The sequence below is a fragment of the Aedes albopictus genome, chromosome 2 (genome assembly GCF_035046485.1).
Source record: "Aedes albopictus strain Foshan chromosome 2, AalbF5, whole genome shotgun sequence".
Lineage (NCBI taxonomy): Eukaryota > Metazoa > Arthropoda > Insecta > Diptera > Culicidae > Aedes > Aedes albopictus.
In genome coordinates this window covers 52178848-52194740 of record NC_085137.1, presented here as the reverse complement: position 1 = coordinate 52194740, position 15893 = coordinate 52178848, and the positions used below count along the sequence as shown (strand labels likewise).

The following is a 15893-nucleotide window of genomic DNA, read 5'->3' as shown; positions in this document are numbered from 1 at the left end:
ATTGATTAATAACGGCTCTCTCCAACTAAATCTCTTCGCAAACCACCGGCGCTGATCCTTTGGTGATTTAAATTTTGGCTTCATCATGGTTAGAGAGAAAGCCTCTTCGGAATCTCAACGCGCCCCGCAACAAGCAACCATCTTAAAGCTGCCAAATCACTCGAGCATAGCAAAACTGTACCGCCCCGGGGTAGGGTATTAATAATTCATGAATTCAGCGCCGGTCGCGGTTGGTTTGGCAGGCTTCTGCAGTGGAAAGGCGTTAAAAACCGTATTCAACCTATTAAACAATCGGCACTCCACCAATATTGTCGTCGATGGGTGCGCTTGCTCGAGTGTCCCGCCCGACACAGCTAGCCGGCCGAGATCCAATTTCTGCTTGAATAACTTTGGTTTCCAGTTCTTTTATTGTTTTACTGCCCGGGGTGACCAGAATGGACCAAACTTCGAAGATCGCTTATCTGTTTCTTGTGTCTTTGAAGATATTGTGAAAGCATGGCAAATGAGAGTTTCTCGTTTTCAATTAAACATTTCGCTTGGATATGAAACACGGAAATGATCATCATCGAATGGTAGTAAAACATTTGGCACATCTTCGCCTCTCGTGTCAAATACGAAGCACGATTCCGAAATTGGCACCAGCCCACTTGTAACAAATCTTACCTCAAAATACGGTTTTTAACTGTATAATAGAAATCAAGAAATCGAAAACACAGTACACTCTGGTCTGTAAGCAAGGGTATGCATAACTAATAGATGACCACGCCATCAGAAAGTCAACCGGGGGTTCGTTCAGAAATTTATTCAGATTTTTTTTTTTTGAAAATTCGTTTAAGTGACAGGCTGACGGGCTTGGTGGTCTAGTGGCAACCGCTTTTGATTCGTATGCAGAAGGTCATGGGTTCAATCCCTGGCCCGTCCCTTTCATCCTACTTTGGATTTTTCTATTCACTTTCTCTCTCTCTCTTCTCTACAAATACAACTCATGTATATTCATATGTTCATAGCCATCGCTAGAACCAGAAACGAATTGGAAAAAAGTCGTTTCCCTTCCTACCAATTTCCACTCACAGCACAGTGTATATAACGCCTACAAGTTATGCAACCAAAGCATGCTGTGCCGCTTGACCTTATCCACCTTATTCACCTCAGGTCGGCTCAGTAGGTCGGCTTCAGAGGCACGTTCTCCTCCGAATTCACCTTATTCACCTCACAATCTATCACCTTACGAACACTATAAATAACCCCCTATCCATGGATCGCATCACCGACCCAACGGTGACTCCCAGATCTCCCATCCTTTCCGTCTAACAAATACCCCAGTCCGTGCTCGTTGTGGGGATGCAGAGGTGATCTCGGTCTTTAGTAGCAACAACCAGCACACTCTAACATTCCTTTCCCTTCCCAACTGACTATAAGGACATGGCTGGCGCCGGTATTGATCCAAAATGTATGAGCTGCTTAAATTGCACTTTTAGAATAAGTGGAGTGTCCCATCCCTTCTTCATTTGGATCTCAGTGCAATTGGTACCAGCTCAGATCAATCACGGAGGACTGGTATACTCATAATTGATCGTTGATCGAAAAAAAAAATCGTTTAATTGATTCTTTAAGAATTTATACACCTATTTCATTAGAAAACACTCCATTGATTCTTTCCGTAACTGTTCCAAAGGTTTTCCAGAGAATCTTTCAAAAATCCATTCAGAAATTATACCAAGAGTTTCTTTGGAAGTTTCTCGAAGGATTCCTCCAGGTATTTATTCACGAATTTCTAAAACATGCTATAAAATTCCTCCAGTTATTCCTTCAGTAATTTCAGTATTATTTCTTCCAGAATTTTCACAAAAGTACTTCAGAAAATCTTGCTTCAGAAAATTTGCCAGCGATCCTTCCAGAAATTCTTCTAAGGATTCCTCAAACAATTTCTTCTAATAATTATAAGTTTATTTTCCAGGGATTAAAAAAAAATCCTTCAGAACTTTTCCCGCGGGTTTTCCAGAAAATCTTCCAAAAATGCCTTAAGTCACTTTACCTAAAATTCCTTCCGTAATGTATCACAGCATTCCTCTGGAAATTACTACATAAAATTTTCAAAAACTCTACGATTTATTCGAAAATGTTATTCAGCGATTGTTTAAAAACTGGATTCCTTAAAAAGTATAACAAAAAAAAAAAATATAGAAAATCTTGGTCAGATTGTTTCAAAAATTATTCCACTAGTTCCGTCACAAATTCCTCAAAAGATTTTCACACAATTTCTTCCGTAGATATCAATTCAGAAATATATTCAGGGATTCCCTTGAGAAATCTTTTACAGAGTTATTCAGACAATCATTCGGAAGTTTTTCCGGTTTTCAATCTAAAAAGTTCTTCAAAAATTTCTGCAAGGATTGATTGGATTTTTTTCCATAAATATAGCAAGCATTTCACATGTGTATGTTGCAATGGCAAGGATACATTCGATTTTTTTTTCAGGACTTGCTTCAGAAATTCCGCCAGGAGCTCCTTCACATATTTCACTTAGGACTTCTTCAGAAATTCCAAACAGTTTTTTTTAATACCTTGCATTGATTGCTTCAGTAGTTCCTCCAAGATTTCTTTCAAAAAATCGTCTATGGATTCCTTCAGGAATTCTTCTAGAATGCATTCAAAAACTTCTCCAAGATAACCTCTAGAAAAATCATCAGAGATTCCTTGAGTAATTCTCCCGGGGGTTTCTCGAAAAAAAAAAAATCCGAAGATTCAATCATCTAGAAATTTACACAAAATTTCATCTATGTCCTCCACATCCCCTAAGGATTCATTATGAAATATTCTTCGAATATATTCTTAGAAATTATTCAAGGGATGACTCCAGCCTAAAGATTCTCACGGAATATCATGCATGTATTTCTGCAATAAAATCCGCCAGCATTTTTAAGAAGAAATATAGAATTTCATACAGAAATTTGTCCAAAGTTTTGACTCATGAACGATTCCAGTTCTCTAAATGGATTCTTTCCGAAATTCATTGAGAAATTACCCCAAGCATTTTCTTTAGAAAACTTAGAAAAGAATTCTTAAAAAATACATCTGGAATTCCTCCTGTAATTAAAAAAAGGTCCAAAGATTTCTTTAGAAAATCCTTACAGAATTCCTTCAAAAAATTCAAAAATTTCTTTAATTTTTTTTCAGAGATTTTTCAATGGCTTTTTTTGGAAATTCAGTTTTTTCAGTGGTTCGAACAGTAATTTCTCAGGAAATTCATGCATAGATTCTTTCCAGATATTCCTCCACGTATTTTTTCATAAATTTCTCCAAGATTTCCTGCAAGTATATCTGTAGGAATTTCTTCTCTTATTTTTGATATTTCTGAAGATGTATTTCCTCGGAATTTAATATTCCTCGGGAAGTTTCCAGAAATAATATTAGATATTAATACAAGAATTTCTTCAGAAAGTCTGGAAGTTGGTGTGCTCCAATGTATGCACTGAATGTTGATTTTTTCGGTGATGCAGTCAAAAAATTCCAAACAACATTGCCGAAACGTAGGGATGAACTAAGACCGTTGTCGTTCTAAGGATTCCATTCACTTCAGAAAGTCTTTCATAAATTATTTAAGAGATTTCTCCAAGGATTCGCCTAAAATATCTCAAGAGATCCTTTTTCGGATTCCACCCATAGTTTGCTCAGATATTTCTCCATCAATTCCTTTCAAAAATCTTCCCTTGAATATCCCTTTGAAACCCTCGGATATTTCTCCAGAGATCTAGAGCATGTTTGTCGTTCTAACTTTTTTGAATATATTGCAAGCTATCCTGCGAAAGCTGATGACAATCAAAATTCAGGACACACGAAATTCTACACGATCTACAAAAATTAAATTCTTCTTAATGTGCTTTATCTGATGTGGAATCCCTCCAATATTTGAAACGTAAACGATATTTTCTTCAATTTCTAGAAAACCCAAATTACTCCGACATTACAATATTTTTTAAAATTGGTGCTTAATAAGGCATGAGTATTTTTCAGAATTAAATTCACATTTTAAAAAAATGGTGTTCACAATTTTCAATGCAGATGCATGTAAAAAAAAGCATAATTTAGCATATTTCAGCAGATAACCAAGTTTACATACTTACTAGCTCAATTACTCCAGCAAAATAAAATTTTAGAACATGTGGAAGAATTCGATATCGAGGAGTAATTCTGAACCCTAAACTACCTTCCATCAACCATTACTAAAGTGTACTGAAAGGCTATGTGTTCACTCAAAAAACGAATTTTCCAAATAAGTCTCGGAGGGTCAAGCTCAATTTAACGTATTGAGCAAATGTTTGTATGTGTGTATGTATGTCTGTGTACAAAAACAGTTACTCCCTTTTAAGGCACTTCCCATTGGCTGATTTGTCAAATTTTATCTCGAATCGAACTGGAATTTTACCGCATTGTTTGCTATCAAAAATGCCCAGACAACCAGTAATCGTATTAACCCTCTAATACCCAAATTTTTTATTTTGATCTAAATATCATTTTTCGTCATCTAAAATCGATTGAAACATGTTTTGGAAGATGATTCTTTTTAATTCTCGATTTCGTGAATTTCAGTTTTTGATTTTTCTAATTTTTATTTTTGAACATCCCCACACTTTTATATTTTTCCTGGAAGCCTATTTAGGGGACGGATTTTTTGAGATGAAAACATTTTGAGATTTTATGATTATTGTTGAATTATTATTATTTTAAATTTTTTTCACAGAAAATTTTATTTTCCGTGTAATTTTAAGGAAAATAATTTTAGAGTGTATTCGATTCCCTTGAACTATTAAACAAGGATAGAACGATTTGGGAAAAATTTAAAATATCGTAATTGTAGCGATTCAATACAAAATAAACAAATTTTTCAATGATTTTTAAAAAATGTAAATACGCTTTAAAATACACCAAAAACCGTTTTGAGATATACAGAACAGTCCCAAATATCAGCCAAAAATATAAAAGTTTTGATTTTCCACGAAATAAAAATTACAAAAATGCTCAAACTATACCCCGTCTAAAGGCGGGATTGGGTATTAGAGGGTTAAATGTTGCATAAGATGATAAAGTGGAGGCCATATGCGTGCATGCCTCCATTTAGGCGCATATAAAATGTACGCATATCGCCTCCACTTTAACATCTTATCCAACATCTTATACGATCACTGGTTAACTGGGTGGTCCGTATCGGTCAAGGCGTTCCGTAGTTATCGCGATTTCAGTGATCCAGAACAGCACCGGTAGAACTCGCCGTTATATACATACGAACCAAGACACATCATGCGACACATCAAGTTACGCCGAAATTTGTAACCATCAGCATGGTTGACGAAGTTTAAGCGGAAATCAACACTGGAGGCTAGAAATTCCATGATGTCCGCTCCAAATTCAAGATGGCGACTCAAAATTCATGATAGTGTAAACATCCAGAGGTTTAGAATTTAAAACTATGCAATATGGGTATTATTGCAATTATTGCATCAGTAGGTCGGCTCCAGAGAACGCGCCTCTGGAGCCGACCTACTGATGCAATATGGGTATATTAGGTATGGGAAAGATGCCCGGAGTCCACCAGATAACCAAGATGGCGGTCTAAAACCAAAGGCGGTGGCTCCGAATTCAAAATGCGGCTGTTTTATGGAATATTAGGCACTAAAACCATACAATATGGGTATATTTGGTACGGTATAGAGAAGATGTTCGGAGTCTAGAAATGGCCATCCAAGATGGCGAACTAAAATCTAAGATGGCGTCCCAAAATTCAAGATGGCGGCTGTTTAATGGAGTTCAAGGATAATAAATCATTAAATTGAGTATATTTGGTATAAGGAGGATTTCCGGAGTTCAAAAATAGAAACTAGATGAACCAAGATGGTGGTCTAATATCCTAGATGACGGTTTTTTAATTGAGTTTTAAGCTCTAAACATTGCAATATGGGTATAGTTAGTATGGGGAAGATGTCTGGAGTTCAAAAATGGCGACAAGAATTACCAAGATAGAGGCTTTTAAGAGTTTAAGGCTCAAACATCAAAAACCAGATAAACGATATAAGTTCTGGTGCCAAGAATTGGATTTTTGTTAAACGTGTGAAAGTGCGATATTCATCAACATGTCACTTGAGTTTTGTTAAAATCGGTTTTGGAAGGCACGAGAAAGGCGTTATCACCGCTAGGTGGAATAATTAGGGTTTTTACATACATTTGTTCATAAGCCCATTACACTTAATGTTTATAGATTAATTGCTGGAACCTGTTTTGTATAGCTAACTTAGAATTTATTTCGATTAATAAACTGTCATTCGTATGTTATCAATTTGTTATCTGCACGTAACTTTTGCAAATTATCAATTATTCAGTAATCCAACGTAACTACTTCTTTCCTCCATCTCTTTCAGAAACCAAAGACCCAGTCGGTAACGTTTGAGAGGATCTGATCACGGGGGCCCCTCCGGAGAACGGATCCGCATCGATGCGTTCCAATCCACTCTCCGAGGATGCCACATCACTACAACCCCCAACTGCCAGCAACAACAACCACAACAACAATGGTTCCACCACAGCCACCACCATCACTACTACTGCAAGTATCGCATCGGCCCTCCGCCGGGCGTCGCTGGGTAAAATCGTAAAGGATCGCAAACTCAAAAATAGTTAATCCTGCATTGCACTCATAACTCTAAACCCTCTAAAAACAGTAATCGAATTCAACCATACTAAAACAACTAAACCTTCTACCAAAATGCAATATGGAGCAGTTCCGCGCGGTGCGGGTGTTTCTCAGTTGTGGAATTTTCGTTGGATCTAGTTTTTTGGGGGGAGGGTGGAACAGCCTTTTTGTGCTCTTTTGTCCCTCGAAGGATAACGAAACGGTTTATGCGTGTTTACTTGCGACTTCACTGTAGCGCCACACACACCGCTCTGCCTTCACTTTCTTTAACCAAAACGATCGCTGTTTAACTGACGCAAACAAGTGATAGAGTACGCTACCCGCGGATGATGAAACTTTGTTTTATAAAGTTGATTGTTTTCTCGAGCGAGCAGCTGAGCAACCGAAAAGCTCTCTCTCTCGCTTCAAGTAGCATTAGCTCCGTCTTTCCCTCGTTAAATGTTATGAATGTTGATAGTTCTCGAGAAGTTTTCGTTCACTTTTGTTGATATATATTCGAATTTTCTACACGAAGGAACATTCTTTTCATACAAAACAAGAAACGCTTACTACCAATTGAATGATGTACAGCTATTTAAATCGAACTAAAGTAATTTTAAACTAATGGATATTGTATTGACTGTATATAAACTAAGAACTACTTAAACCTTAGCATAAAGTAATGAGAATACAACCAAACAACAAACAAAAAATCGAAAACAAACAATTGTATATTTTAGAAAAGAGGCAAAACGAAAAGTGATATCATGTTAATTTTAAATCGAAGAAATTGAAGCTCTTATACTGATTGCATCGTTAGAACCGAATTGGTATGCAAGCGAAGACTTTTTTTCGTATTGTTATTCGATTCCGTTCAAGGTTCGCTTTATCCATTTTCACTCTAGTCTCTCTCTCTCAAAGCTAATCAATACCAAAGGAATACATTCTCAAAAAGGCTTGTAAATAAAGAGAAACTGTGGTTATCAGCTATTTATCCCGCTTAGAGATAAATCAAAATTAAAAAAGCTTGTTTTCATACTTCCCCTGCTTTCCATCACTCTTTTCATCTGTGTATTTTCCCAAAGATTGCGTTGGTGAAAACAAATGACATGTTCCTGACACGGTTGCCTTCTCAGCCCACGACGACACGCTTTATCTACATGTACATATGTATCCAAACACCGAACTGGTTGCTCCATATTGAAATTTTCCGTTTACCTAATCCAGACACCAAATCCAAAATGGGACCAACGTAGAACGTGCATACCATTATACGCTTTTTGAATTAGTTTCGGGCTACAACTTTGACAGGACCCAGACCCAATTTCCATAGTTATCAAAGTGTGTCAGTGGTATAGTTTTTCGCTCTGGGAATCTGTGTCTCTCTTTGCAGTAGTGGTTATCATTTGAAGTTAAAATTTTATGGAGCAAACTTGTGAACTTGCTTGGAACAGGTAATTTAATCCGGATGGATTTTAAATGCAATTTAGAAGTGTGACTGATGTGCTCTCATAACACTAGTTGACAGCATTTTTGAACTCGGTAAAATGATAATCTTTTCTAGTGCAGAATCATGTCCTAGGGTACGAAAAGAACAAATGCTTTGTCCTGAGTGGTGCGCGTTAGCAACAAATACGCTCCATAACAAACGCTTATCAGGCGATGAACAAAATAAAACAAACATCGCTTACCGTGCTTTTTTTGCAAATATGATTGATTCCCGTCAATGAATTTATAAGCATTTGGACGAAATCAGAGCCTCTGGCTTTAGTTGTAAAAGAATGTGAATATCACAATGTGAACAGTGCGAGACAAATTTAACTCGAATATGTACTGTTCCGCTCAAAAATGTTAAGACCACGATTCCGAAAACAGCACGTGATTTCACATGAAAAGTGCTGTTCTTTGATTGAAGCTCATGACTTTCGCTTTTTTGTAAACTAATGTAATGAAATTTTTATGGACAACATGGTCAATTCATTATTTTGAAACTATTTTGTTTTTTTTTTAATTTTTTAACTTTCTGTATACCGAGAAGGTTTCTATTATAAGGTTGAGGTGAACGTGTGTGGAACGACGGGCTTGGTGGTCTGGTGGCTACAGGCCACAGGGATTTTTTTTTATTACCGTACGGGTTTGGACCGAAGGGTCTCAGATTAGGAACAAAGTTTTTTTTAGAAAATGAAAGCAAATTTTCTCAGGAATAAAAAAAAATATGAACTGGAAAAAGTTTTTCAAAAAATTTTCCACAGTTCAGAAAATTCGTAAAGCAAAGCCGGAAAAACTTTGCCCGAACTCTTGGAAAATTTTCAAAAACATATTTTTGCGAAAGCTTTTTTATAAGCTTCAATCGCTGAAATTTTTGGAATGCACTTTCTTTTTTGTTTTTGAGGTATGGCCAATTTTGTTAAAAAATGTCCGAATGTGCTATAAAAGCCTTTTCTTTAAACATTCATAACTCAACAACGAAGCATTGTAAAGGCATTTTTTTAAATGAAAACGAAAGCAAATTTTCTCAAGAATTAAAAAAAATATATGAAGTTGAAATAGTTTCCCACAAAAGTTTGCACCGTTGAGAAAATTCATAACGAAAAGCCGGAAAAACCATGTCGAACTCGTGGAAAATTAAAAAAAAAAATTTGAGAAGGTAATTTTATAGGCTGAAATTTTTGGAATGCACTTAATTTTCGTTCCTGAGTTGTGGCAAATTTTGTGAAAAATTACCATATAATATTGGCTTACATGGTCATTTTAACAAAATTGGCCATAACTCAGTAACAAAAAAAAGTACATTCCAAAAATTTCAGCGATCAAAGCTTATAAAATTACCTTCCCAAAAATATTTTTTGAAAATTTTCTGCGAGTTCGGACACAGTTTTTCCGGCTTTTCTTTATAAATTTTCTCAACGGTGGAATGTTTTTTCATTTCATATTTTTTTGGAATTCCTGAGAAAATTTGCTTTCATTTTCAAAAAAAACTTTGTTTCTACAATGCTTCGTTCTTGAGTTATGATTTTTCAATTTTTCCAAGTGAGTAGTGTCAGGGGAAAACAAAAAAATCCACCTGAGTTTTCCGGGAAAATGGGCGGCTCTGAATTTTTCTCATTTTTTTCTTTATTTATATATCCACTAGCTGGCCCGGCAAACTTTGTCTTGCCAAGTTGCGGTGGTTTGACAACTGTTTAGGTCATTGCAGCACCGCACTCTAGATTGGTTTTATTTCGATCGTGTTAAATTTCTTCCCAACTCATAAAAAAACACAAACTTCACTATTTTCCTACTTTTGTAGTAGATTTCCGTAACTTTTTGTACATATAAACACAGCCACCACGAATACAAACTGAGCCGTGCAAGAGTCATGCTGATCGGTTCATCCGTTCTTGAGTTTTGTTGCCTCAAAGGAACTTCAAACTCATTTTTATATATATAGATAGATGAGCCCAGCCTGAGGAAAAAGTTTCATGAGAATCTGATCCCTGATCTGATCTGATCCCAATTTGTACGATAATAAAAAAAATGCCCTTCAGGGACACCACCAGCAATTCTTTAAATAGTTCTTTTGGGATTTATCAAAAAAGTTCTGTAATGTTAACTGAAATAAGATTCTCGCAGGATTTCTTAGAAGTACAAAAATTACTCCTAATAACCCTTCAAAATGTATTCCTGTCAATGGATTTCTTTGAAAATTTCTCCATTCCTCCAGAGTTTCTTTCGGAAATTCCCTCAGGAGTTTCTCAAGAAATTTCTCAAAAATTACATCGGCACCGTTGTCTGCAATTTCAGTAGAAATTTTTAAGAGATTCCTTCAGATTTCTTCGACAGGTTACCAAGAATCCCTCCAGATGTTCCCAAAGCTTTTTTTTTCCTTGAAAATACATGCAGAGCTCCTCCATAACTCTCATATGATTTTTTTTCTGCGAATAAAGGGGGTATTCGAAGGTGTTTCTTCAGGTATTCTTCAAGGTATTATCCTGAGCATTCATGCAGGAATTGCTCACAAGATAACTTCAGAAACTGCTTCAGAAATTTTTGTCCAGGAATTCCTTCTTAAAATTTTCAAGTATTTTTCCTACGAGTTTCCAAACGTATCTCCAGGAGTTTCTTGAGAGATTTCTCGAGACAACCCTCTGGGGATTTGTTAGACATTCCTTCAGGTATTCCTGACAGAATTTTCCAGTAATTCCTGGAAGGACTTCTAAAAAATCTCTGCAGCAAACCTTGTAGGGTTTGTAAAAATCATTTAAGAATAAATTCTAAAAAAAAACTCCTAGGAAAAGCTCATGAAGAAACTCCCTACGAAATCCCTAAAATTTCTCAGATTTGGGAGATAAAAACATCTCCTCAGAGGAATTCCAAAAAGAATCCCAGAATGAATTTCTTAAAAAAGCCTGTGAAAATCCGTGATCAGACAGACGAACTCTCTACTGTACTGTCTGCTTGTAGCTCTCATTCTATAAACGTATGTGTCCACTCTAGCAAAACTTCGCATTTAGGTTCAAGCAATTTTAGTAGTGAGGAGCAATATCCGAAAAAATCCCATGCATATTCTGGACGGAATCCTAGGAGTATTTTTTAAGAACTTCGTAGAGAAACTTCTCAAAAAAAATTTTTGGTGAAATTTTTAGCAAAAATATTTGAGAATTCATAGGATTTTTCCTGGAAAAATCATTTAGTAAAATTCTTGGAGGATTTTCTGAAAGTATTCTTAGAGAAAATTTTCGACGAATTTTTAGGAAAAAAAATCCTGTATACCTGGAGTCTGCGTCTGCAAAGATCCATAGACAAAAAAATCTTGAGATATTTCCAAAGGACTTACCGAAGAAATTCCTTAGAGAAAATGGGGTAACACATCGAAGAACATCTGGAGGAAATACTGAAAGAAATCGCTGAACGAATCCCAGGAGATATGTCGGATGAATTATTCAAACGAATCTCCAGAAGAATTTCTAAAATAATTTCTGGTGAAGTTTCAGGAGGAACCCATAGAACCCAATTAACGTTTTTAAGGCAAGTTGCTTCGATGAGGTTATTAAAACCACCATAAATCCAAGATAAAGTCATCTTCGTTTTATTACGGTTATCAAGTCTCTTGAAACTAAATTGGGCATCAAATGGTTGCCTTGGAAATCTACCTCTAAGAATTTCTGAAGAGAAAATATCTGAAGGATACCCTGGAAAAATCTCCTTAAGGATCTGTGGAAAATTTCTGAAAAAATGCCGGAGGAGTTTCAGAGGTAGATTTAAGGATCGAATTCCGGGAGTATTTTTTGAAGTAATCCATGGATTACTTCCGGTAGAAATCCCTTGAAGATTCCCTTGGACTTGAGATACTCGGAAAAACATATGGAGAAATCGCACAAGGTATTTTTAATTTCTGAAAGAATCCCTAGAAGAATTTTCGAATGAATCTATGTGGAAATTTCCGAAGAAAATATTCTAGAGAAATCCTTGGAGAGATTTCAGGTGGAAATTGATTTCTTAAATAATCACTGAATGCATTTCTAAAGGAATCCGTGGATGATTTCTGAAAAAAAAATGTGGAGAATATTTTGAAGGAAACTCATGGAAGCTTTTCCAGAGGAAGTTTAGGAGAAATTACTTGAAGTTCATCTTATGAAAATTCCTAATGAAATTGTAGAGGAAAATGTGAAACGATGCATGGAAGATGTTCTGAAACACTTTCAAAATAAATCCGTGCAAGACATGTGAATTAACATCATGGTAGTGAATTAAAGATGCATGTTCATGTTTATGTTCAATGGAGAAGTGTTACCAGCTTAAAAATAACTTCAAACCATTCTATGCGACATGAAAAAGTATTTGATGCTCACCTTACAAAAACTGAAATTCGTATATATTCAAATGTACACATTCAGTGAAAGCTGATTCTTCTTGAATGACAAACACAATAGAATTAAAAACAATATTGGAAATGCTTTGACACTCATGGGTCGAAAATCAACCAACATCTGGACAATTTCCACAAAATTGGTCATAATTCAGGAACGGAGAAAAACCACATCTTGTAAATTTTACAGAATATAGCTTATAAAATTTCCCTTTTAAAAATGTATTTTTTGGGATTTTTTCTGGACTTCGAAAATAGTTTTTCCGACTTCTCCGAACAATTTGCCTCAACAGTGGAAAACAATTTTCATTTCGTATTTTTTTTTTTTGCCTTTCTCGTACACTAGGTGTACTGGAAAGGCTACACACTAAAAAAATCTCAATTTTAATAGTGACACATTTCAAAAAAATGTCGTAAAAAACCGCGTTATTTCAAAACCCGTCGTAAAATAAAAAGAGTTATTCCAAAATCACGCGCAAAATAGTCAGGATGACATCCAACGTAATTTGATTTTTTTGACTTTTTTTACGACGTTTTTTTGAAATAACGCGGTTTTTTTACGACGGTTTTTGAAATAACGCGGTTTTTTTACGACATTTTTTGAAATAACGCGGTTTTTTACGCGGTACCATTACCGTCGTAAAAAAAACTTCGGTGTATTCCGGAACTGGTTTCGGGTGTCCCGCCGAAATTGAAAAACATAAAAGTGAACCAAACTCATGTATGTGACTCATCAAACTGCGGCATTTTTAATATCCTGATTAACTTAAAGCGGGATAACAGTTACAGACCATATCTGAACCGCTTGTATTTCGGAACCGGTTCCGGGTGTCCCACTAGAAATGCCCAAATATAAAAGTGAACCAAACCTATGCATGCGATACATCAAATTGCGGCTTTTCCAATAGCCTGATGAACGGTAATAAGGAAAATAGTCTCAGAACATATCTGAACCAGCAGTGTTCTGGAACCGGTTCCGGGTGTTCGCCCGGAAATGGTCAAATGTAAAAATGAATCAAACCCATGCACGCGACACATCAAATAGCAGCTTTTTGGGAAAGCTAACGAACGGTTAGTATGAAAATAGTATCAAAACATATTTTGGACAACCAGTTCTGCGTGTCCCACCGGAATAGGTCAAATGTAAAAGTGGACCGAACCCATGCGATACATCAAATCACGGCTTTTTCGATAACCTTATGAATGGTTAGCAAGAAAATAGGCTTAGACCACATTAAAAATAACCAGCAGTGTTCCAGAATTGGTTCCGGGTGTCCTGCAGAAAGTGGTCAAATATAAAAATGAACCAAACCCATGCATGTGACACATCAAATAGCTGCTTTTTTAATAGCCAAATGATGGTATTTGAGACCACCGGCAGTGTTCCGGATCCAGTTCCGGGTGTCCCACCGGAAGTGACCAAATGTAAAAGTGAACCAAACCCATGCGACACATCAAACCACGGCTGTTTTAAAAACCTGATAAACGGTTCGCAAGAAAAAAGGCTTATACCACAATAGTGACTACCGCTAGTGTTATAGAACCAGTGTTGAGTGGTTTGCCGAAAATATGAAAGTGAACAAAGCCGGTGCAATATAAGAAAACAAAATCTTGACAAAACTAAAGCGGTCTCATCAAATCACACCTCTTCAGATTTCTGAAGTGTTACTATACAGTAGGATGGTTAACGAATTTAAATTCAATCGCAGCAACTCCAAACAATTTTGTATCATTCTGTTTTGTGTCTAAAATAACTGCGTAAATTTTTGATACGACTGGTTGCACCTTCGCTCTCTGTAATGTAGTTGAAGTTTGAATGGGATTGAGTATCAGACATTTCACTTGCTGTGCAAAAAAAAAACATTGTCGAAGACCGCCAAGTGATCGGCCTCCAGTGATAGTGAAGGTGGTTATGCAGTCAACTAAGAGGTCTGATATTTTTCAGCTCTGTCTATGGGTTGAAGTCGGAATTAATCTAGAATATGTACCTTTTATAAGTTTCCCAAATCGATGATGGTTTTGAGAAACAAATCTTGCTTTCAGGAACACAGGACGAGGAAGGCACTACCACCACTAGGTGGATTAATCTGGTTTTTTGAATTGCTGAGAAAGTTTGCTTACGATTTCACAAAAAAAATCATTGTGTCTACGATCATTAGTTCTTGAGATATGCTTTTTTAACTTACGGCTCATATAGCAAATCTGGACAATTTCCACAAAATTGGTCATAACTCAGGAGCGGAGAAAAACCACGTCGTGAAATATTATAAGCTTACAAAATTTCCTTTAAAAAAAATAAATTTTTGCGATTTTTCCGGACTTTGAAAATGATTGTTCCACCTTTTCCAACCAACTTTCCTCAACAGTGTAAGTTTTTGTCGAAAACAATTTTTGTTTTGTATTTTTTTAATTGCTGAGAATATTTGCTATGATTTCACAAAAAAAATGTGTCTACGATGCTTCGTTCTTGAGTTATGATATTTCAAAGTAGGTGATGTCTGTGGAAAATGTTTGTTTTCCACTTGAGTTTTTCGGAAAATTAGACAACCCTGATTTTTTCCAATTTAGTTTTTGTTTATATGTATATGAACTTTACCTTTGATTTTTTTTAATTCTGAGAACCTTAGTTCCTATTTGTACGATAATAAAAAAATCTCGTCATGCATGCATCTAAAACACGTGTTTTATGAACAATAAGGGTTTAATTTGCGAAAAAAATCCACGTGATCCGGTGGGAATCAAACTCACAACTCTTAATTTGATAGACAGGCGCTTCTATACCTTCAAGCTACGGATCCACTGGTTTGCTTCTATTTTATCGACGCTGACAAGCAGGCACATAAACAAAAGCGACAATCGCTCACTGCTGAGTGTTGTCCAATGTGAATAAAAATGCAAAGGTGAAATCAGTGGAAATGCAAAGTGGATTAACATCACATCTACACAGCGAGTGACACAGACTTTTCAAACAATCTTATGGCATCCCTTCTCACAAGACCAACACAAGCACCAGTCCGCTTTAAATTCACCCATCTGTTGGTCCACCACGGTCTCATGCTCCAGCCCTCATGCTGGTCGTCGCCCTTTGCACAAACGTCAAACTCCAATTTTCCTCAACATCCATAAAACGCATAAATTCAAATTTTCCTCATCATCGTCGTTGTGCTCGGTTCCTCAGTTTTGCTCCCGAAAAAATGTCCACCGATGAACTTTATTCTCAGACTGGTCCCGGCCTGGCATGTAACTGGTGGTGGTAGTGGGACGATGGACCATGTAACTGATTGCAATTGGGTCGGCGTCGTTGCCGTAGTCGGTGGACACTCTTTCCACTCTTTTCCCCGAATCGTTCGAAAAACGCTACTGAAAATGAAAAATGATGAC

General features: G+C 36.4%; 1 protein-coding gene across 2 annotated transcripts in view; it reads left to right on the top strand.

The window, feature by feature from the left end:
* Positions 1 to 8117, top strand: part of LOC109409155 (potassium voltage-gated channel protein Shaw) — a 280461-nt gene extending 272344 nt beyond the window's left edge. Inside the window, exon 9 of one of the 2 annotated variants that reach the window (XR_003897846.2) lies at positions 6414 to 8117. Coding sequence is in view for 1 of the 2 variants with exons in the window: in XM_029874625.2 (XP_029730485.1) it covers positions 6414 to 6442 (29 nt within the window). In the remaining variant the exon portion in view is untranslated. The remainder of the gene's footprint in view (positions 1 to 6413) is intronic. The other variant, XM_029874625.2, reaches the window with a different exon arrangement.
* The last annotated feature ends 7776 nt before the right edge of the window (positions 8118 to 15893 follow it).